Source organism: Micromys minutus (assembly GCF_963924665.1).
Source record: "Micromys minutus genome assembly, chromosome: 3".
NCBI classification, from domain to species: domain Eukaryota; kingdom Metazoa; phylum Chordata; class Mammalia; order Rodentia; family Muridae; genus Micromys; species Micromys minutus.
In genome coordinates this window covers 37547415-37570438 of record NC_137972.1, presented here as the reverse complement: position 1 = coordinate 37570438, position 23024 = coordinate 37547415, and the positions used below count along the sequence as shown (strand labels likewise).

At 46.0% G+C, this 23024-nt stretch overlaps 1 protein-coding gene across 14 annotated transcripts in view; it reads left to right on the top strand.

The window, feature by feature from the left end:
* The window catches only part of ITPR1 (inositol 1,4,5-trisphosphate receptor type 1), a 313259-nt gene that overhangs the window by 280561 nt on the left and 9674 nt on the right, over positions 1 to 23024 (top strand). For 8 of the 14 annotated variants that reach the window (XM_080913792.1, XM_080913793.1, XM_080913791.1 and 5 more), the window contains 4 exons: positions 882 to 974; positions 2084 to 2223; positions 2666 to 2831; positions 6397 to 6557. In XM_080913792.1, coding sequence (XP_080769918.1) covers positions 882 to 974; positions 2084 to 2223; positions 2666 to 2831; positions 6397 to 6557 — 560 coding nt within the window. Of the gene's footprint in view, positions 1 to 881; positions 1002 to 2083; positions 2224 to 2665; positions 2832 to 6396; positions 6558 to 23024 lie in introns of all 14 variants that reach the window. The other 6 variants (XM_080913799.1, XM_080913797.1, XM_080913796.1 and 3 more) reach the window with 1 other exon arrangement.

Genomic DNA, 23024 nt, shown 5'->3' with positions numbered 1-23024 from the left:
GGAGTTTTGTGAGACAGGGCACCATATAGCTCAGGCTGGAACTTGCCATATAGCCAAAGACTTTGAGCTCCTCTTCTTTCTGACTCTACCACCCAAATACTGGGATTACACTCATACATATGTACCACACTTGACTCTCTGTATATTTAATGTAGAAAGACAACCCATACACTGTTGGCAGTGACTATCTTTGAAGCTTTATTTTTTTTTTAAAAAGAAAAAAAGTGTGAATTTTACAGTGAGCTCCTGTATATAACAAAATTGGAAGTGATTTCCTATTGGCAAATGGCCATTTTTTGATGACCCCAAAGCATTCTTTCTCAGAATAGCTGTCAGTACTTAATGAAAAGCACCTGGTTCAAGGTAGTCAGGCTGCCTGAGTCCTGGGGACAAACCAGACACCCCAAGCTTGTCTACCTTCTCCCCTAATTGTGCATCTTGATGTAAAACTTCATTTAACCTTCAGTTGACACCAAGTGGCACTTAGTATCACCTACCTTCAAGTTCTAAACTGAGCCACCCTGGGCCTTGGGGTTCCATTCACGCCCAGGTTGCTTCCTGCACGGACATGATCCAGATCTTGATGGAACCTGTACACTCAGCAGAATTTCTCTTAGAGTTTGGCTTTAAAGCCGGAGAGGTGCTAGCTATTTAAGTGTGATACTGTTAGTAAGCCTGCGGAACTTGACATTTCTGACTTTTTTCCCATCCAGCTCACCAAATAAAAGTGTAAATCGCATCTGTGCTTTGAATTTATGTGCAGTATTGGAGGGTGTTATTTATATAAAGGGTTGTTTAATCAGCCGTGAACTAGGGACTTCAAACATTTTAACCATATGCTGCCAGATTGTTCGTTACAAGACTTCCCTTCTCTCTCTCAGAAACTGGTGAGAGTTTGGCCAGCGATTTCCTGTACTCTGATGTGTGCAGGGTAGAGACGGGGGAGAACTGCACCTCTCCTGCACCCAAAGAAGGTACGACCACATGGCTACCAGGCCCAGGTGACTATCAGACACCTCCAGTGACGTATGTGAGGCAGGTGGTGTTGGAAGCAGATTAAAGCGGAAATACTGCTTCGGAGTGAGGCTAGCAACAAACGGGGGACGTTAGAAGGGCGGTGGGAGGCGATGGACAGAAAAGGAAGCCACGTGTGATAAAACAAGCTGCTAACTTGAGGCAGCCAATATTTGAGTGTATCTCCACTGTAGACAGGGAGAGAGTGAGGGGTACGGGGTAAAAGAGAGCTCACATAACCAAATCCTGCTTCAGTAAGGATGCCTGCCACTGAGAATACAGGCAGCCAGCAAAGTATTGTGGTGAAGGTGCCACACTAAAACTAAGGACTCAGAGGCAAAGAAGGGGAAGAGGGCACCATAAAGGCTTGGGGGCAAAGGTCCTTCGGGAGAGAATGGCCATGTGCAAAGAGAGCAGCAAGAGGTGACTCCAGGAAAGGACAGGGCTCCATGGATCTGTGTCAGGCTAAGCAGGTGAAACATTAAAGAGTCCCAGATACTCCGGCACTGGGATGATGCTGGAGAGCACACAGTGGGAGAGCCTGGGCCTGTGTGAGGCCCCCACCCGGAGTACAAAGAGATGCAAGCAAGAGAGTAAGAGTGAGATCTGGAGTTTAGCAGCCCAGCGAGAAGGTAGCAAGGTGGGCTGCAAAGTGGGGTAAGCAGCCTCTAATGCGAAGCCTGTGTAAGATCCAGCCAGGCTTCTGCCCTCTAAGCATGCCCAGTTGTGTACCTGGCAGAAACCTCACCTGAGAAGCAAGTTGCCTTGTTCTCAGCCTAGGCCAAAGGCTATTCTGTTTTCAGGTAGGACTGTAGTGTAACCATCAAACAAAGGGATATTTGAAGCTCCGAAGAGGAAGGGCAGCACGGACCTAGCTTGAGAAGTTTGCAGGCTTTGGAAGTGAGAACAACCCTATTCGGCTCCTTCCAGCACATATCTGACTCTTAACTGCTTAGTTTTATTTCATGGGTGCCAGCTGGAGAGATGGCATTTGAGAAGCCTCACTGTGGAGTCGGTGTCTCTTTCCCCGCTCCTGTCTCAACCGTGTCATTACTTGCCCTGCTCACAGAGCTGCTCCCTGCAGAGGAAACAGAACAGGATAAGGAGCACACGTGTGAGACACTGCTCATGTGCATCGTCACTGTTCTGAGTCATGGGCTGCGGAGTGGGGGCGGAGTAGGAGACGTGCTCAGGAAGCCATCCAAAGAGGTAAACGGATCCTGAGGGAAGGAAGGGGCACAGGGGTGTGTGGGGGCGGGCAGCAGGGGCGCTCTGTGGTGATGCTGAGTGTAAACTGTCAGTGCGGAACATAAGCTGGGAGTGGGACGAGCCACTGTGCAGAAGCCAGTCAGAGCCCCTCCCCACAGGAGCCCACTCAGGCAAGTTGAGACCCCAGGGTGACTCCTTAAACAGAGGTTTGTTTTAATATTAGGTCTGGCCACCTCAACATACTTACAGAGTCTTCTGGTGTTGTTTCCCCCAGCACTTGAAGAATTCACAATATAGACCCAGGGTTTAAAAGGAGACTTAGTTGGGAGGTTTAAAGTTTGATGGTCAATGTAACTCCTGCCCAAGTGGACAGCTGTCCAGCTAAGCTGAAGAGCAAAGGGCAGTGAGGGCCCTGCCTCAGTGCACCATCTCTCACTTGCAGGAGCCTCTGTTTGCTGCAAGGGTGATCTATGACCTCCTCTTCTTCTTCATGGTCATCATCATCGTCTTGAACCTGATTTTTGGGGTCATCATCGACACCTTTGCTGACCTGAGGAGTGAGAAGCAGAAGAAGGAAGAGATCTTAAAAACCACATGCTTCATCTGTGGTGAGTGTCTGTCCTACTCGGGCAAGCAGGCCACTGGCCAGCATGGCTAAGCACATAGCCACATGGCCATGGAATGGATACATAGCAGACTCTGGGCTGGGACACTCACATTGTTCGGTCCCATCCCTGCCCTCTCTTGGCAAACAGATGACTTCTATTTGACATCTTTTTCTGCTGGGAAGTATCTAGAGAGCCAATAAACTTTGCAGTAGTTACTAGTTTGCATTTCGGAATAGTTCCGGAGAGCAGAAATGTGGCCACACACTTAAGACAAACCTATCCCTAGTCTTCCTGAGTCTGGGCATCCTGAGAGTCCAGTTCTAAGGCAACTAGGAAAGAGAGCTGTCATCCAGCTATAGCCAGAGAATGTCTTCTCTTCCAGCAGCATCAGGCTTTAATGGAAAAGTCCCATTAGAGCAGGGCATGGCAGCCCCCATCTGTAATCATGACAGTGGGAAGCCAAGACAGGATGATGGCTGTGAGGTCAGCACCAGCTGGACCTGGGCTACCTAGTAATATCCTGTCTCAGAAGAGAAAGGGGAGTTGGAGAGATGACAGGAAGTTTACACGAATGCACTGTCTTTATACATAACCCACTTCAACTCCCAGATCCCACATCAGCAATGGCTCACATCACCCTCTAACTTCAGGCCTCTGGTCTCCATAGGTACAAACATGAAAACAACACTAATGGACATATGCATATACATATACTCACCGTGAGTTTGAGGGGGCAGACATGGTCTAATTGTATTTTAATCCTAGCACTCAGAACGCAGAGGCATATAGATCTCTGTGACCTTTAGGCCAACTTGGTCTCCATAGCCAGTTCCAGGACAGCCAAGGATACATAGACCCTGTCTCAAGAAATAAATTATTTTATTTTATTTTTTAAAAGAAAGGAAAAGTTCTCTTACAGTCAGGTGAAAGTTAAAGGCTTGGACTTGGTGCATCAGCCCCAGCTGCTGACTGGCCATGCACCCGCCCTCAGTGCTTCCAGTCACAGAGCCATTTTCGCCACCTGTCACGTGGGTGGTGCCCCGTGTGCATCTCTGCATCACTGTGAGAATTAGGAGTGAGGACTTGGATAAGCTCCTCACGTCACGCCGCAGGCTGAGTAGAAACTGCTGCTGGAAACAACTGCTTACACCGGAGGAGGCTGAGCCAGGAGAATTATGGGTTTGAGGCCAGCGTGTGCCATGTGAGACCCTGTCTCAAAACCCAAAATAAAAATAGGTTCGTGGGGTACCAAAAATGTCACTAAAAGTAAAACTATAGGAAAATATATGTATATGCAAACTAATTGTGTGGGAATCTGGAAGCTGAGTAATCATATCAGGATTATTCAGAATATGGCTACTAAATTTATGAATTCCTTCCTGGTATATATACTAAAAAGGGGAACACTTTCTTTTAAAATTTTTAAATCTTTAATTTTTAGCCTCTTAAAGACCTAGTTTTTAAGCTTTTTATTTTGCTATAATTTTAGCCACAAAAAAGTCATAAAACTGGTACAAAGAGTTTCTCCCTGCTCCAAAGATTCCCCAGATTTTAATGCTGGCTGTGTCTTCCTTTATTTATATACACACACGCACACTCACACACAGCTTTTCTGAACCATTTCAGTGTTCATGGCTCACACGATGCCCTTCTGATCTTCAGAATTTCAGCGTGTGTTTGCTGATGGCAAGAACATTTGCTTCCGTGGTTGCAGCATAGTCACTAGGAAATTAAAGACAACGCTATCTTTCTATTTAATATAAAAATAAAATAAAAGATAAACTCACCCTTCATTCTCCCAGCGGCCTTTGCAAGTCCCAGGCCATGTGACATCCTGTAGTGGGACTCCTCTTAACTCTACAGGCATTTTTTTAAAGATTTATTTGTATATGAGTGCTTGACCCACATGTTTGTCTGTACACCAGAGAGGGCATCAGATTCCATTACAGATGGTTCTGAGCCACCATATGGTTGCTGGGAATTCAACTCATGACCTTTGGAGAAACAGCCAGTATTCTGAACCTCTGAGCCGTCTCTTCAGCTCATTCACAGGTGTTTCTGAAGAATATAAGGCACTTGCTTTGCAGGGTGTCCTTTGATTTGAGTTTCTCTGAAGCTCCGTTGTAATAGAGTTGAGCTTTTATACAAATATTGAAGACACATTTTCTTATCTTCTCAGTAGGACAACCAGGGGTACATTAAGCCATAACTTAATGTATATAGCTACTGATACTTACTTTGATCTCTTGGATAAGGACATACTTATCTCCCAATAAAGTCAATATATAGCAGGATGCTTGGAAGCATCGCAACTAACCTTGGTATGCCTCACTTTAGACTTTTAGCCCCAGCTGTATTATCCACTAATGATTCTTGCTTCAGGAATTATTTTCCATATTTATTTATTCAGTTCATTAATTTTGGGATAGTACCTTAATTTTGAGGTAGCCTAGGCAGGCCTTGAATTTGTGGTCTTCCTGTCTCACCCTCCCAACTATGGTGATATGCCATTGTATCCAGCTCAATTTTGATGCCCATTTTACCCTGGGTTTGGCCAGTGAGAGCCATGGTTTTTTTTTTTTTTTTTTTTTGTTTTTTGTTTTTTTTTTTTTTTTTTTTGTACTCTATATTTTTCTGGCAGCTTAAGAACCTGGCCATACAACCAGCCATTTCTTCAGTTATTCATAGTAAAATAGGCATTTAGTAATGAACATCTAAGTGTTCATGCCTATTGATAAGGCCAACTGCAGATAATCTGTAGATCCATGGGCTGATGCATGTGCATGCCACACAGAAACAGATCCACACATGCCTACATCTATTCCTCTAGTTTTGTATAGATAACAGAGATGACTACCGCTAATTCTAATTCAGCACTGCAGTGTCTGTACCGTCTTCCTTACCCCGCATATTTGTGTTCCCTTCTTTTAATGTGAGGAATCCAAATCCTACTAATGGCCTGAAATACACTTTTTTGCTCAACTCTAATTTCATAATGGCTAGCTCAGACCTCTATAAAATATAGTTACTGACCAGCATCTGAAATTGACTTAAAGTTCTTTTTGTCATGTCCACACTTTGGCATTTACCTGGGACAAAGGAGCTTAAATTCCCCGATCTTCTCCAGTGTCTGAGCTTATCATATTCTCCCCCAGAAGCTGGAAGGCAGGTTTCCCATGCACCCAAGAGCCAGCCAAGGCACCTGGGCTGTAGGAAGCTGCAGGGTTTTCAGACCCATCTAGGATCTGCACATGGTATTGCCCATCTGGAAAGCCAGCACTGGAGAGTTGGAAGCACAAGTACCAGGAGTTCAAAGTTACCCCCAGGCTACATAGTGAATTTGAGGCCAGCCTGGGCTACATGAGACCCTGTTTCAAAACATAAACATAAAATAAACCCTGGTGAGTCAGACTCACTGCCTCTGTCCTCCTGCCACGATGAAAGTGGGTTTTGAGGCCAAAAGACTCCAACTCTGCCTGCAGTCAAATCAAGACAACCAGCTATGTTGACTTTGCTGAACTGCGGCAGCTCATTGGGAATCTGGATTGTTCTGTCTCTTGTCTAGGCCTGGAAAGGGATAAGTTTGACAATAAGACTGTCACCTTTGAAGAGCACATCAAGGAAGAACACAACATGTGGCACTATCTGTGCTTCATCGTGCTGGTGAAAGTGAAGGACTCCACAGAGTACACGGGGCCCGAGAGTTACGTGGCAGAGATGATAAGGGTGAGTAAGAAGGTGCCCTGAAGCAGGGCAGCCACGCAGCCTCGGCTCCATCTTGCTGCAAAGTATGCTGGCACCTGTAGAGGCCAGGGAGCCACATGCCAAAAACCTATTGGCCAAGACCTCAGTGCGCTGCACACTTGTGCTCCCTGAGGTTCACCCCCCAACCTCTGTCCGCCTGTTCCCAAGGAGGGGAGGCTGAAACTTGGGGAAAATCAACTCAGGGCTGTCTAACAAACTCCACCTCCCAGCTTAGTACCTGTCTCAGTCAGCCTCTTCTTGGTATTCCACTTTGGTTTTGCCTGTTTGAAACCCTCCAGTTTCACTAAGATTGGTCCTTTCGAGGTGCCGTACACACCCGATGATCAGTACATACAGCTTTGAGCATTACTTGTTTATTTGGGCTCAGACTTCTGGGAGGTGCTCTGCTAATTGTATGAAAGGGATCACATGAGGAAGAAGATAGTCTGAGCTCCAGATTGTCTTCCTGCTGATGAGAAGCGTATATTTCTGTGTCCAGCAAGGCAGAGAAGTGGCTGCTGTGGGTTTTTTTGATGTCTTCTCTCACAGGGCTTTTGAGGAGTCATGAGACATGTGCTATGAGAGTCCCCAGCCAGCTGTCCTTCATGACATGGGCTTCCAAATATGTTAGAATGTGCAGGGCATGTGTGGAAAAGCAAGGGGGCATGGACTGTCAACACAGGAAACCCATTGTGATGAGTCTGGGCACACTTAGGAGAGGGCCATTGGTTCTTGGAAAGGCTCCGTGATTTGTTGCCCTCCTCCCTGTTGCCAAGAACCAGAGTGCTCTGCCTGACGATGAGTTCCCCGACCAAGCTCTGCTGTGGTTTCTGTGTGTGAGAAAGACTTTCAGGTATATAGACATGTTCATATCAGGTCAGTCCCAGTAAGCAGCAGCTACCCACGCTAGCAGTGGGTAGGGTCTGAACTGTACTACGTGCAGTGCCACAGCCATTGGTACTACTTCCTGCACCCCCAAGACCTACAAGCTGCAAGGCTTCCTCAAGGGGAGGAATGTATATGTATCTTGACATTCTTGGGGTTTGTATTAGTTCCTCGATTCATGGCTATGACCAGATACCAATAGAGAAGCGGCTTCAGGGAGGCATGAAGGGAGGATTAAGAGGCAGCTGATCACACTGCCCACAGTAATGAATGATAGTTCGCTGCTGGCTGTCTCATTTTTCTTCAGTCTAGAACCCCAGCACGTGGAACAGTGCCATCCACATTTAGGTTGGGTATTTCCACCTCATCTAACCAAATCTAGGCTCTTCCTCCAGGGACATGTCTCCTAAGTGATCTTAGATCCTGTTGAGGTGACCGTATTAACCACCACAGGCTATATGTTTCCCATTTTTGAATGCACTTAGAACGCTTCTGGGGTATAAGTGTAATTCTGACTCAGCACTCGCTTCCAGGATTTAACTACTCCCACCAGGCTCCCTGGGGTGCCAACGATACAAGTCTGTGAATCACCCTTTGAGTAGTAAGAATCTAACAGAAAAGGCAAAATACACTGACTTAACTAGTTACCATCCAAGGGCTGAGAACAAGGCTTAGTGGGCAAAATGCTTGCTCGGCTGAGTTCCTGAGCCCACATTTAGATCCCCAGTGCCTATGAAAAAGCTAAACCTTGTGTCCCAAGTCTATAAATCCAGACAGGCAGATCCCTGAAGCCAGCCAGTCTAGGTAGCCAGTAAGGCTCACATAATAAGAGACTATGTCTCAAAAACCCATGCGGAATGCTGGCAAGATGGCTCAGTGGGGAAAGTCACATGCTGCCAAGCCTGATGACATGAATTTAATTCCTCAGACCAACATGGTGGAAAGAAAACCGATTCATGTGTCATGTGCATATACAAGATAACTAATTAAATATAACAAATATGTGTAAAGTAATAAATGTAATAGGTAAATAACTTATTTACATTTAATACGTATTATGTTTATGATATAAATAAAACAATTAAAATCAATAAACATATTAAGTAAATGAACTTTTTAAAGTTGGATGTGGGGCTTAAGATCACTTGCTACCCTTACCTGTAACTCCAGTATCAGGGGGTTGAATGTCCACTTCTGGCCTCCACGGATTCCAGTTGGGTGCTCAAACAGACATGCAGGCAAAACACTCATACACATAGAAAGGAAGGAAAGAAAAAATTTTTTAAGGGTGGAGAGCAGCAGAAGGTGTTTGATGTCAACCTCTGGCCTGTACATGCACACATGGATGAGTTACCCCCACACACATGCACACACTTGTGCACACACAGAGACCTAGCATCAAGACTGGTTATGTGACTGCTGAGGAAAAATACTGCCAATCCTTTCTATATGTAGCTCTCACCATATCTAGCCTTATATTTGATATAACTACTTGCATGCAATGGGGAATGGTCTGGCATGAGGGGAAAGAATAGCAGAGCATGCTTCTGGAAAGGATCTAGAGGGAGGGAACATAAGGGGAAAGGAGCCAGAGAGGAGCAGCGAGCAAAAGGACTTGCCATCAAGAGCAAGGGTTGTGCAATTCCTTTTTTGTCATTGTCACAACCACCTGACACAAACAGCCTAGGGAGGAGTGAATTATTTTGGCTCAATCTTAGATGCTTTGGCCCCTGGATATCCAGCTGTCTTGAGTCTGAGTTGAGGTGAAGCACAGCACTATGGGAGAAAGGTGTGTAGAACAGACACTCGATTCTTGGAGGCCAGAGACCAGAAAGAGATGTCATCCTTTAAAGGCAGATTCTGGGCCAGGAAGATGGCTCAGTGAGCAGACTGCCTACCGTGCAAGCATGACATGGTTCGGATTGCAGCACCCAAACCAGGCTTGGGGGCACAGAGACAGGCGCATCCTGGAACTGGTGGACTAAACAAGCGATGAGCAGCAGGATCAGTGAGAGACCCTGGCTCAGAAAACGATGTAGAAAGCAATGGAAGAGAAGACCTGTTCTCATTTCCTTCCTGCTTTGTGATAAAACACTGACCAAGAGGAAAGGGCTCTTTGGTTCATTCATGCTTTCAGATTACAGCCGAACCTTGAGGAATTAAGGGCAGGAACTTGAAACAGGAACTGTGGAGGGATGCTGCTTGCTACATTCCTCACAGGCTCATACTTAACTGAACTTAAAGCCCAGAACTAGCAGCCCAGGGGATGGTGCTGCCCACAGTGGGCTGGGACCTCGTACATAAATGAGCAAGAAAAAGAAATGCCTCATAGACATGCCCATAGGCAAACTGGACCTGAATAGTTCCTCTATTTAGACTTCCTTCTCAGGTGACTCTAGGCTGTGCCAAAGTTGACAGTTAGAACTCAGACAACACCCAGTGGCCACCTTCAGCCTCCATGTGTACATGCGCAAGTATACAAGCACACATATTGGGGCAACACAGAGAGTGGTGAAGCGGGGGATGGGGAGAAGAGAAACAGACCAAAAGTGAAATTGCCAATGACCTACTTCCTCCAACTAGGCCCTACTTCTGGACATTTCTATTACCTTCAAATGATGCCATCAAAATTACTAACTGACCTTTGGATTAACCCATTGATTAAAGCAAGTGTCATCATACAGTCACCTCGATGATTTGATATTGCAGTTGAAGGCCAAGCCCTTACCGCATGAGTCTTTGGGTGACACTTCATGAATACTAGAACAGGATAGATAGATGCAGATGAAAGTTAGGCTGGGGTCAGTGCCTGCAAACACTTAGCTTTAGAAGGTGTTAGGCAGGGTTTCAGAAATCATTTTCTGTAGTACTCGGATGGGAGAAAGCTGGCAGGGTGCTGGTGAGACCTGGTCAGATGGTAGCAGACTTCTGTGGGGGTGGGTAAGGAGCAGAGAGAGTCAGAGCCAGTTCCCACCAGGTCATGACATGCTAAGAAGACATCGGTTCTGCAATTCTGTCCCTCCAGTGGTTGACACTGGCAAATAAGCCCATGTTTTGTCAGCTCACACACTGCCACCAACCTAGCCACATGCATGTGCGGCGACCTGGACTTTTCTCCTCTCTAGTCTGTGTCCTATCTTTAAATCTTTCCAGGGCTGGTGGTGAATCTCTTAGTCACCTTACTTTACAGTCACAGAAAGATCCAGTGCCCTTTGGAGTGTCTGTCTCAGTCATAGAGACTTTCTGAAGTCTCGTGAGCAGTCACTTGATTGGGATTAAGAGCAGAGTGACCCCTTGCCTGCCACACAGCCTGGTCAGAGTCCTCTGCATGCAGTGTTCTGAGGACCTGGGCGTTCATTTTGCTTCCAACCATGTTTGTTTGGATAAGATATCCTGTCAGAAAGCATGAAAATTTAGGACATCAAGGGGTTCTTAACTCTAAATGTCAGCACTACTGGGAGCCAGGTGTCTTGTGCTATAACAGAGGCACTGAAGAGTATTAGAGCCACTGGCCAGAAGGCAGAGCCTTTTGCCTGTGCTGTTTTTAATGGCGATTTAACTTGGTGCCAAAAGAATCCCTAGCATGGAGACCTAGCCATAGCAGGACAGGACCTGAGCATGCTCAGCTTCACCATCAGGGATATCGGACTCCTAGGTCCTCAGCTCCAGTGCTGCAAGTCACATGCCTGTGTTGTAACCCCATGAGCTCACATCATGTGGAAGCTGCTACTGTGAGGAAGAGACCTCCCAAACCTCTCCTACTCACTGATTCCAGGAAACCAGTCTGTGTGGTAAGACAAGCCTTGGAGACTGTTGTCACTGTAGGTGAAGGACAGAAAGGAGATGGCCATCAGGGTTGGGAGCTAATGTCTAGCAGTGCTCACCCCTCCTAGACCCTTCCTGTCTTTGAAAGGATCTTTGCAAAGGGCTCTTTAGTGGTGTGAGGTGCTGAGGAAGGACAGCATTTGCCTGATGACAGAGGATGTTTAAACCTTCCATCTGTCTCTCTGCTTTAGTCTGTCAGTTAAGATTCCAGAGCATCTGGACCTGTTCCATGACCTCTGCTAAAGGCCATGCAGGAGACCAAGTGGAAAGCCTGGGGTGGCCACTCAGAAGGTAAAAGCCTCCCAGTACCTCAAGGACAGCACCTTTCAGATACAGGCATCAGGCCTAGAATATGGGCCTCTTCCCTCAAAGCTAGCGTCCGGCTGCTGGAACGTGATTTAGGAAGAGAGCCAACTGGCCGTGAATGAACATGGATGGGGAGGATGGGGAGTTGCCCAAGTGCTGAGCATAGGACTCCTTTGCCTACATTCATGTCCCAAAGGCACACTTGCTCTTTTGGTAATGGCCAACCTGTAGAAAAAAACATGACAGCCAGGCACGTGGTAGCTCACACCTGTGATGCCAGGGTGTGGAGACCAGAATGCAGGAGTTTGAGACCAGGCTCGGCTACGTGAGACCATTTCTCAAAAAAAAAAAAAAAAAAAAAACAACCCCCACAAGACTGGCTCACTAGGTTCGCTCTATCACCTTTCCTAGTTCAGTCAAGAAATGGCCTGCAGTCAAGGTGACAAGATTTTTCCTCTCCATCGAGGACAGTTGTGCATTTCTTACTGGGGGGAGGGAGGCTATCTGTAGTTGTAGCCACTCGCCCACAGGTTAGACTTCACTTACGTCCGACATGACTGCATCCTCATCCCTCTCCTTGTTTCTTCAGTGCTTTCCCACGGAGCCCATGCCTACCCTGGGGCTGGGTGTGGACACAGGAGCTCTGGCCTGAGGGCCAGCTCTGCTCCTTCACCACTGACCCACTGACCATCTGGTGTACAAATCCAGGTTCCTGCTACCTCACACACCCATCTGGAGCTAGACAGATAAGAGACCAGAGTGTGGCAGGAGGGCGTGGAGGGCAACAGCTGGTGCACAAGCCTAAGCACAGCAGCCAGCAAACAGAAGGCCACGGGCTGACAGAAGAACCAGCGGGAGCTTCCTTGTAGTCCCATCCCTGTGGGAAGTACCTTGGCTGCCATCTGATCATCACCAAGCTGTCTTAATCTAATAACGTCTTATGTGTGTGTGGGGGGGGAACAGTATCTTCCCCTTTCTCCCGTATCAGTGGGGTTTCTGTCGATTCAGAGAATGGTCTTAGAGTTCTGGGGTTACTCTTGGCTCACTTGTAGACCTGACCCTTGGTTGCAGCCCCTGATGGGAAGCGGTGCCGTGACTCAAAGGAAAAACTTGTTCTCTTCTGTTCCCTGCCCCCTGTAATACACATGCAGCTTAATATATAAAAAATGATGTCGCCTTTGTCACGGGCAAGCTGTGACTGCAGTGACCTCCCATAGCCCCTGATATAAATTAAATAAATAAAAAGGGTTGCTTTTTCACATAGGAACTCCAGTCATGGTGGTAGTCTAAGGAGTTTTGTTAATCTTGATCTCCATACACATTTCCATGGTCATATACATGCATTTTATATAACTTCTACACCAGTGGCTTTGTTCTGTGCCCGCCCAACTGAGGATTTATGCATGTCTATAGATAAGGCGATAATACTATTGGTAGGATTTCATTGTGAATTATCTGCCCAGGAGGATGTAAATACTACATAAGTGAGAATATTACAGGTAAGAGACAAAAAGATATGAGTCCCAGAAAGATGCAATGGCCCTTTTTTCTGCTGTATTCAAGAGAGAAGCCTGAATTCTTGAATGTTAAAAGCACAAGAAACATTAAAAGGAAGAGTGCTTTTTAAAAAATAAATGAATGAATTTGTTTTCCTAGCTAAACATAGATTCACTTATGTATCTTGAAACTCCACCTCATAATCTTAAATTTTGTTTTCCTCAGAAGTGTTTCTGAGTGAACTGCATAGAGAGTAGGGTGCCTGGACAGGATAGCCTGGGCCATTCTGAGTCCTCTCTCCTCCGTGGTAGTATGTGATAGACCAGTTATATCTCTGCCAATGAAATGAGCCAATTTAAACCAGATTAGATTAAATATAGGCAGGATTATTGGAAGCTGCTCTGGGGTGAGTTCACTGACCCCAAGGACCAAGGCCAGGGAAGTTCACCATGGAGAGAGAAAAATGGCTGGGGCCTCAGGGCAAGGAGAGAAAGAGTGCCTGCAGAAAGAGAGGGGTAGGGGGACAGGGGTAGAGACAGAGACCACAAAAGAAAAAAACAAAAACAAAATACCTGGAAATATCTGGATTATATAGGAAGAACTTCTAGGGAAGGGTAGCCCAGCCCCTGGGCTGGAAAGTTCAGGGTTGCAGGCAGGGTATACCAGATTGGGACTGTGAAGGATGCTGGGAGAACCTGGAGGCCAGGTATGCTTTGATATGTAAAATATGTACCTCAGTCACTTGTCCTGGTGTCTGAAGCAAAAAACTATAGTCATCCGGGACCCAGAAATAGCTGAAGAGAATGTTTCCCCAGGTGACCTGAATGCCTGGTGTATGCTGGCCAAAGCAGGGCTGATTGGATAACCATTGCCCATCCTAGGTTATCACTAATCACCCTGTATGAGATACACACTCTGTGCAGCATCTGGCTCATCCTATACCCAGCAGGATGCAAACAGTTCACCAATGGGAACCCAGACAGGTAAAGTAGCCTCAGCTGGGTCACACAGCTGGACCCCGACCACACATCCAGGTACTTGGGGGAGCGGTCTGTGCACCTGCACACAGCACTCTGGGTCAGGAGCCTTCAGCCTTTGTCATTGGGCTACCTCATTTCCCTAGTCAATAGAATTAATCACTTTAAAAAGAGGCAGAAAGGGCCCCATGGGGGTAGGGAGGAGAGCCTGAAAGAGGATCTTCTAGGTAATGCTGGCTGGCTAATGCATAAATCAGCAGGCTTCGGGCTTTGTGGTTAGATGGAGTTTAATGCTCAAAGCTGTGGACAGCCAGCATGGTTCCCTGGTGACCACCTCAAGTACTAGAGTGTAGATATGACCAAAGGTGGGGCAGAGAGTATCCAGCTCTGGTAAAGAATTTATCTGAATATATGGTAAACACCTTTGCTATCACTTACACTTGGGACACTGAAGCAGTCCTAGGAGCCAGATCTGAGAGAGAGGAGTAAAGAAGCCATCAGAACCAACAGGCAGACCGGCTTCCACACCCAGTGACTCAGGCCCTGAGCTTTACTCGGTGACAACTAGACAGAAGAATGTCCCTTAAGCCCCACGCTGACTCTTTCTCACAGCTGTGCTTTCTTCTAGGTTAATCCTCTCTCAGGTAGTGGAGAGAGTACCCAGCGGGGGAGGGACCCTTAGCTTTGCATTCTTGGAAAAGGCTTTCCTTAAAAGCCTAGTGCAGTTTGTATCAGAGGCGAGGTGAGAGTCCTTTTAATTCTGTTTTTTTTTTTTTTTTTTTTTTTTTCCTGAAAAGGTCTGTTCAATGAATGCTCTAAGCAAATAAATTGTGTTAACAAAGCTTGCAGTACAAAAGTCTCACCGTGGTGAGAAAACTGGGAAGCAAGAGGAGAGGGCTGGCCCGGGTCTGTTTGTCTGTAGTTGATAAGAAGACACAGGAAGTAAACAGTCAGAAAGCAACTGTTAGCAAGGTTAAGAGATCAGAATGGGAAGTGAGCACCCGCGTCTGCCCGAGAGTCACTCCCATCTGTCTTAAAGCAGAACTGGCTCAACTCTTGCACTTTGTCTGACCTGAAGGAGTGCATGTGCTCTGGAGTCTGCAGACCAGCACCCTCCAGTGCAGGGACAGTGCCTCTGCCAAGGGTAGTCCAAGGACTGGGATGGAGACTCTTGGTGGATAATAGCTAATCAAGACTCGGATGTGGAGAAAGGGCTGCCCAGCGTAAGGAGATGCATATCAAATATCACAGCCATCGGGGAGACTCCTGTAGGGAAATTAGAATGAGAGACCCTTTAATGCTGGAGCCCCTGCCGACTGCCATGTGGGACATAACTGAGAAATAGAGCCTGAGGCCAGCTCCACCTGACCTGTCTTGTCTGAGTTTTCACAAACTCTTGCTTTGTCCCTGCATTGGAAATGTGACATTGACATCCCATTGCTCCATTCAAGCATACAGTGCAGGGGTTTGGACTTTGAGTCTGGAAATCAGGGGAAGATGCTAGGAGGAAAGGAGTGTCTTGATAAATCCCTGGGGCAGCGATATCAATGTTTCGGTATCCTCAGTGCCATAGCAACAACTTTGTGCCTAACCTGGGAGGCCATATGCATTGGTGAAAAGCCCTTAGCCTCCGTAAGTGAGGAGACAGCTTGTGCTGCCCTCTAAATACAATTCCCAGAATGCCTCCTGGAGTTAGCTGACACCATGTCCAAGTTCAAGAATATCAGGGTGAGAGAGAAGTGGAGAGGGATTTGGCACTGCCTTCTCCCTTCTCCGGGGCTGGAAACTGTGTGTCAGCACCATTCAGTGCACCTCCCAGCCAGCCAGCTAGGCTCTCACCCCACCCGCTGTGCTTGAGCTTGGGTTCCTGTCGGTGGCAGCTGCACAAAGCATTTGCTGAGCTTAAGTTTCCCCACCTAACTTCATAACATGTTCTGTCCTCTGGTGTAGAGGGGGTGGGGCCACCCCCTCCTTCCTGTGCATTTCATGGACACCTTTCTGGTATTGGGAAGCATTCTGCATCCGGCCTGCATTTCTGCATGCGGCTCTAGCATGCTCTGGATTTTCCCCAATTTGTATGTTACATCATTTCTGACAGAAAGTGGAGCAGAACCACCCTCTGCCTAAAGGGTCTGAGAGCACAGGGAGTGGAGCACCCAATTCTAGTCTTCCAGGCTGCAGAGGGTCAGGGTTGTACCAGCAAAGGTTGGATAGAGCCATGGAGAATGTGCTCACCACCCAGGAGAGCACATGCCTACAGTAAATGTTTACACACGCATCACCCAAAAGACAGATCTAATAAACTAAAAGAAAAAATATATATACTGAGCCACCCTGCCATTTTTCATCCATCACACAGTCCACTGGGCTGCCACCTATCCAGGCTACATCTGTAACTCCTTTGCCCTAACTCCTGCATTCATTCCTGATGGCTCTAAAGACCAACTTTGTCTGATACAACCACTCCGTGGTATTATATTGCTACCACAGTATACAGCCATTAAAAAAAAAAAAATTCCTTTTAATTTTAAAAGTTGACAAAGAGATATAAAACTCAACCTGTAAAATACCCTAAAATGGCCTGTCTTTATCAAAGGCACACAGTGGAAATTATTTAAGACCTGTCTTTTTAACAGTGAATGACTGCAGGGAACATGGGGAAGGGGAAGGGCTTGGGTACCACCTTTCAAAGTGGTATCAAGGGAGACTCAGGCTTGTGAGTATTCAGAGATTAGGATAGGTAATTTGGAGAGGATGGGGGAGTCTGGAAAGCCTGCATCTGATAGGTGAGCTCTGGCATGCATTCTTCAGAGGGGCACCATCCCTGCAAACCACTTTCGGGTCAGCAGGTGCAAACCAGCTCTTCAGTTCCTTGAGAACTGTGGCAGGAAGCGTGGTAGCCTGTTCCTAGGCTGCCCTCAGAATATCTACGAAGCAATGATCCTGAACAAAGCTTGTTGGGTTTTCTGATCTGTAAACCCAGCTGAAAGAGCACAGAAGGCACACCAAGGTACAAGAAACAGCTATTAGCTATGTGTCCTTGTATGTAAGTTCACATGTGTTGAGACAGAGTCTCACTATATAGCCCTAGCTGGCCTTGAACTCACAAAAAAACCACTGAGAATTGCCAAGGTCTCCATCTCCAATGGCAGGAATATTCTGGTCAGTTCTTAGCTGGTGGAAATTGCAAGGGAAGCCGCCTGAGCAGCAGGTCAGAAGCCAGCTTGGATGCTGGATTCAGGAAAGGGTGACTTTTGCCAGATTGTTTCTTATTAACAGTCTCAAAAGGGGCCAGCCCTGCCTTGCCTGGCACAGGCTGCTGACCTACCTCCTTCTCCGCTCTGACTTCTGGTTTACTCAACGTGGCAGCCTCAGGTGCCCAGGACCCAGGCGTGTCCCTCCCAGTGGTGAACTCTGCCTTCTCACACTCCCCATGAGTGCCCAGGGAACACTCCACCTGTGGCCCCAGACTGACTTGAAAGCGTGATTCTGCAGCGGCTGCTGATGGGAATTTCATCAGAAATGGGTGTGGTTCTCTGTGTTGGCACGAGCTGGTCTTTGTTGTGCTATATCATCCAAGAACAACTATGAACCAAGTCTAGGAAGGGTAACAGGTCATCACCGCCCAGCTGGAGATTATATAATGTGTCTGGTTCAGGAATGTCATTCTAGGCGCACAGATAGCCAGACTACCACCTCAACTCGTAAGCAGCTCGGATAAGCCTCTGGTCAAAGAGAAAACAGGGTCTCCAAAACCTTATCCCACAGAAAGAAAGAAAGTAACTTAGGTAGGAGTCTTGGTATTCAGGTTACAGCATTGTCTCTAAGTGAGCTACATGACTGTGAGCAAATGACTTTATTGATTTATAATGCTTTTATACGATGCCATCCATTTTAGGGGACACATTGACAGCTACATGATCATTATTGCCACCAAGTGTAATAGCTAGTGAGCCCTTTAAAAAAGAAAAAGAAAAAAAAAAAAAGAAAGGAAATCCTGAGCTAAATGAGCTGACTCACTCCGTCCTGTGTGGATAGAGAAAGTCACACCTCTAACTGCCTAGCTTTTGATCCAAGCCTTTGCTTTTTCTATAGTCACAAATCTGTGGCAGAAACATACAGAGCATAGCTCTGTGGTTTAGGTTGACAGGATTCTCATTGGTAGCTTATTTGAGGTAGCAATGAAATTCCAGGTAGAAGATCTTTCTTTCTTTTTCCAGTTACTAAAGTTTTTTTTTTTTTTTTTTTTTTTTTTTTTTTTTTTTTTTTTTTTGAGCAATTTTAGGTTTACAGAGAAATGGAGCAAAAACCACATCTTCCCATGTATCAATTCTCACCTTTCTTCCCTTCTTCTCTCCAGTTAACCCAATTAAAAGTATTCATTACTGAGGGTGTAGCTGTAGATGGGTACAGATAGATCAGCAGCAGCAGACACACAGATGGTGTGATACTGTTGGGAAAGTCGTAGTTTGTGTTGGTTGGTGTTTGGTACACATCCAGTGTTTTCTGACAAACGTGTGGTTGGTAATTATGGAATCACACAGAATAGCTTCACTGCCCTACAAGCCTCTGGGCCTCATATGCCCCTCCCTTCTGAGCCTGCGGCATCCACTGATTTTACCAAGTTGGAATATACTTTCTAGAGGTCTTTAATGTATAAATTTTAAAGTCACAGAGCATAAAGAACAAATGTCCTCTAAAGAATAGTTACTTTCTTCTTCAGCCTTGCTCACCAAAGGGGCAATTGATTCCAGGTCTGCTGGGCACCCTACATGTATGCTTTGGCAAAATTAACTATTATCTTCAGTCTCCCTTCTCCTCTAAGCATTCCGAGGGGTTGAAGACTGAATTCCAGCATATTTCTTGGCCTTTCTGTTTCTATTGTGCAAAAAGACAAAGTTGCAATTACCATCTGAGTTGAAAAATAGTCTTGAGATCTAGATTCTTCCCAGAGGAGCTACTTGGGAGCAAAGCAAGAGTTCCATTTTCTAGAACTTGTCTTCTCTTCCCTGACCCATATGCTAACCCTTCACCCCGCCCCCCAAGTCCTCATGTTCTAATCATTCTACAAAAGAAGAAAGGGCTTGGTGAGTAGACTTCCCTTGTTTAGGCAGTAAACAGAACTCTCTACCTGAGCAGGCTCCCTCTGAGGAGGCCATGGATTCTCTAGAATCTTTCTCAGAACAGCACCTTCAGTTGAACCTGGGAACAAAACAGACCTACCTCTCAGCATTGGCAGCACAGTTCCTCCTCTCACCCCTGCCTCCGCTCTTCCTCTCCCTGGCTCTGCTCCCAACCCTACCCCTACCTTCCCCCCCCAACACACACACTCTCCCTCCTTCCAGTCAAGGGTGTGTTGAAGTGGCTGGTCAGTGCCACCCCCGTGTCTAAAACTTGAGTGCTTGCCTTTGCAGGGACTTTTCCAACTTTACCTAGAAAAGAACTAACCAGAACTTTAGCACTTGTGGTTAGCCTGCTTCCGGCTGTGGCTTCAGTTAGTCTGTGTGCTCTGACAGAGGAAGCCTTTGCAAGGATGGGAAGTGCCTGACTGGATTGTGGGAGGACCCAGGCAGACAGTGCCTCATTGCATTGGCATGTGAGATGCCAGCAGCCAGCCGAGTGAGGAAGGCAGGAGGGATAGAGCAGGACCCAGAGTGGCAGATGCTGGATGACACCCTCCCCACACTACAGCCACACACATTCTCCACAGTGTGAACTCATGTAGAAATAGAATGTCTCGGTCAAGGATGGCTTTCCCAAAAATGCAAGAGCAACCAAGACAGTGGCAGCTTTTGATCCTGAGCAGACTTAGGGCAAGAATCTGCAAACATGGGTGTCTAGGTCTCCACCCATGGCTAGAGTCATGAGTGACAGAATTTGTGGATGACAAGCTAGTAATGACATTAAAAGTCCCAGGATTCACATTCACACACACACACACACACACACACACACACACCTTCACTGTTTTGCAATATTCTGAACATTTTCTCTTCAGATTGATTCTCCATTAGATTGGAACCCTGTTGTTGAGGAACCTCAACCAGCGGGAGCTTATCCTATTGACCCACATTCAAAAACCACCTGGAAACGGAGAGAAGAGTTTGGCTAGAATCGCTAATTAATTTTAACTACTGTGTAATTGGAGATTTGACCTAACAGCCAGGTGATTCGTTAAAATACTGGGGAGACCAAGGTTCTCACACTGAAGGATCTCTTACTTCAGCACAGAACTAAAGTGTATTCCAGTAAGGCTGTCTTGTACGCATTAGGATTTTAGTGGGGTTCCTCCTACCCTAGTTTTATATTACAAATTTAAGGAGGCAGTGAAGGGGTCATAGGCCAGAAAACACCTATTCCTACCTTTTCATGGAAGATCTTCTAGGAAATAGAAAATGAAGGGTTATCACGGGGTTAGAACACATGGCCTTTTATTGTTATGGCGGATGCTACCTAAGTGTGAAAGAGTGTTCCACAGCACTCTTTCGGTTTACTATGGTTTAAAGATACATCATCTCTGTGGATGGCTTTATGGCCTCCTTAGGCAGAGCCTTCATATCCCTGAGTCACAGATGCCTCATGTGTGAAGCAGGGGGTAGTGGTGGGGAGACAGAGTAAAAGTTCAGTCAAGGACTCTTAGGTGGAAGAAGTGTGCATTCTGCCCATGTTCAAAGACCTTCCTGCAGTCACTGCTGGAACTGGGGGGAGGGTAGACACCCCAAGTGCTTCCAAAGAAGGTGGGGATTGACCATAGCACAAGCTCAGTGTAATCTGTCATTGTTCAGTCATATGTTACTGGTCCCGAGATTCAAAGCTGCGAGCACACCCACACATGGGTCTTCAAGAGACTTAAAGATTTCACTGACAGGAACTGTTTGGAAATCTATCTTCTCTTCTTGTGAAAGGTTTGATAAGCAGATGAGAACCTGACTGTAGAGGAGTTTGGTCCAGCTTGGCCTTAGAGCATTTATTTGCAGAGCAGTAATATGTTAATCGCAAATGAGCCTATGGCTTCTCACTATGTACCCAGTTTTTAGTAGGATTATTTGATTCTCTGGAGCCTAACTTCTTGAGTTCTTTGTATATATTGGATACTAACTCTCTATTAGATGCAGGATTGGTAAAGATCTTTTCCCAATCTGTTGGTTCCCAATTTTTACAGTGTGATTTGAGCTGGGGATAGAGCTCAGTTGGAAAAATGCTTGCCCAGAGCCACATAAGTGGACCTGGCAGTACATAGCTGTAATTCCAACAGTAAAGAGATAGAGGCAGGAGGATCGTGAGTTCAAGGTCACCTGAGCTACACAGTGAGTTTGAGGCTAGAATACATGAAGTCACAACCCCCTTCCCCCACCAACACACACACAGATGTGCTAGTACATGGCTTGCCTTCTCTATTTTCACCAAGTCCTAGCATGGTTTCTCCTGAAAGATCATCTTAATTGAAGACAGTTTAATGGTCTCAGTGTCTGAAGATATGGAACATTGCTATTACATAAAACAGAGATTGGCTAACACTAGTCCACAGTCCAAACCTACTGAGCTAACAGCACTTATAAGTAATGTTTTATTGGCACATAGCAGCATCTTGTGTGTGTGTGTGTGTGTGTGTGTGTGTGTGTGTGTGTGCGTGCGCGCGCGCGCACACGTCCGCACTCGTGCACACTTTCACACTTTTTTTGGAGGGAATTGTGCTTTAAAATTTTATTGTGCTTTTTTTAAAAAATTGTGCTTTTTTAAATTGGATATTCTCTGCATTTACATTTCAGATGTTATCCCCCTCCCCCTCCCATTACCTCCATAAAGATGCTCCCTCTGCCAACCACCTCTCCCACCTCAGCACCTTGGTGTTCCACTACACTGGGAAATTGAAATGGATACTTTTATTATGTTGATCCTTACAATCCATGAATTTGCAAATTGCTCTTTCTAACACTATGAAGAAATGAGTTGGAATTTTGATGGGAATTGCATTGAACCTGTAGATTGCTTTAGGCAAGATGGCCATTTTTACAATGTTGATCCTTCCAATCCATGAGCATAGGAGATCTTTCCATCTTCTGAGATCTTCTTCAATTTACTTCTTCAGAGACTTGAAGTTCTTGTCATACAGATCCTTCACTTGCTTGGCTAGGGTCACCCTAAGGTACTTTATATATTATTTGTGGCTATTATAAAGGGTGTAGATTCTCTAATTTCTTTCTCAGCCTGTTTATTCTTTGCATAGAGGAAGGCTATTGATTTGTTCAAGTTAATTTTATATCCAGCCATTTTGCTGAAGTTGTTTATCAGCTGTAAAAGTTCTCTGGTAGAATTTTTGAGGTCTCTTAAGTATACTATCATATCATCTGCAAATAGTGAGTGATATTTTGACTTCTTCCTTTCCAATTTGTATCCCTTGGACCTCTTTTTGCTGTCTGCTCTGGCTAGTACTTCCAGTACTATATTGAATAGGTTGGGAGAGAGTGAGCGGCGCATAGCAGCATCTTTTCTCTTACATAATGCCTATAGATATCTTGAAGGGGGCAATAGTAGTTATAATGGAGACTATATGATTGGTTCACAAAGCAAAAGAGTAGTCTGTATCAGAAAAGACTGGTTCCCAGAGAAATGCTGAGAACCCAAGTAGATCAAAGCAACAATAGTACATTGTTCCTGCCTACAGCGTGTTCTGAAAAGTGTGCAGTGTGTACTGATAAAATCAAAGTGGTCCAGGTGAGAAGACTACTGGCTAGGTCTAGAATGAGTCAGTTCCCCTGGATCTCTGTGCATTCCTGCCCATCTGTTCAGAACCTGAGTGTGAGGCATGCTGTTCAGGAGCTAGGCATCATGGGAATAAGTAAGTGAGGTAAGAGAAGGAAAAGTCCCTATGTGCTAACCCAAGGTGAGAAAGACCGTTCACACGTACAGGCTTACAGGCTGAGACATCAAATGGATGGAATTGGGCAGGGCATGTGGC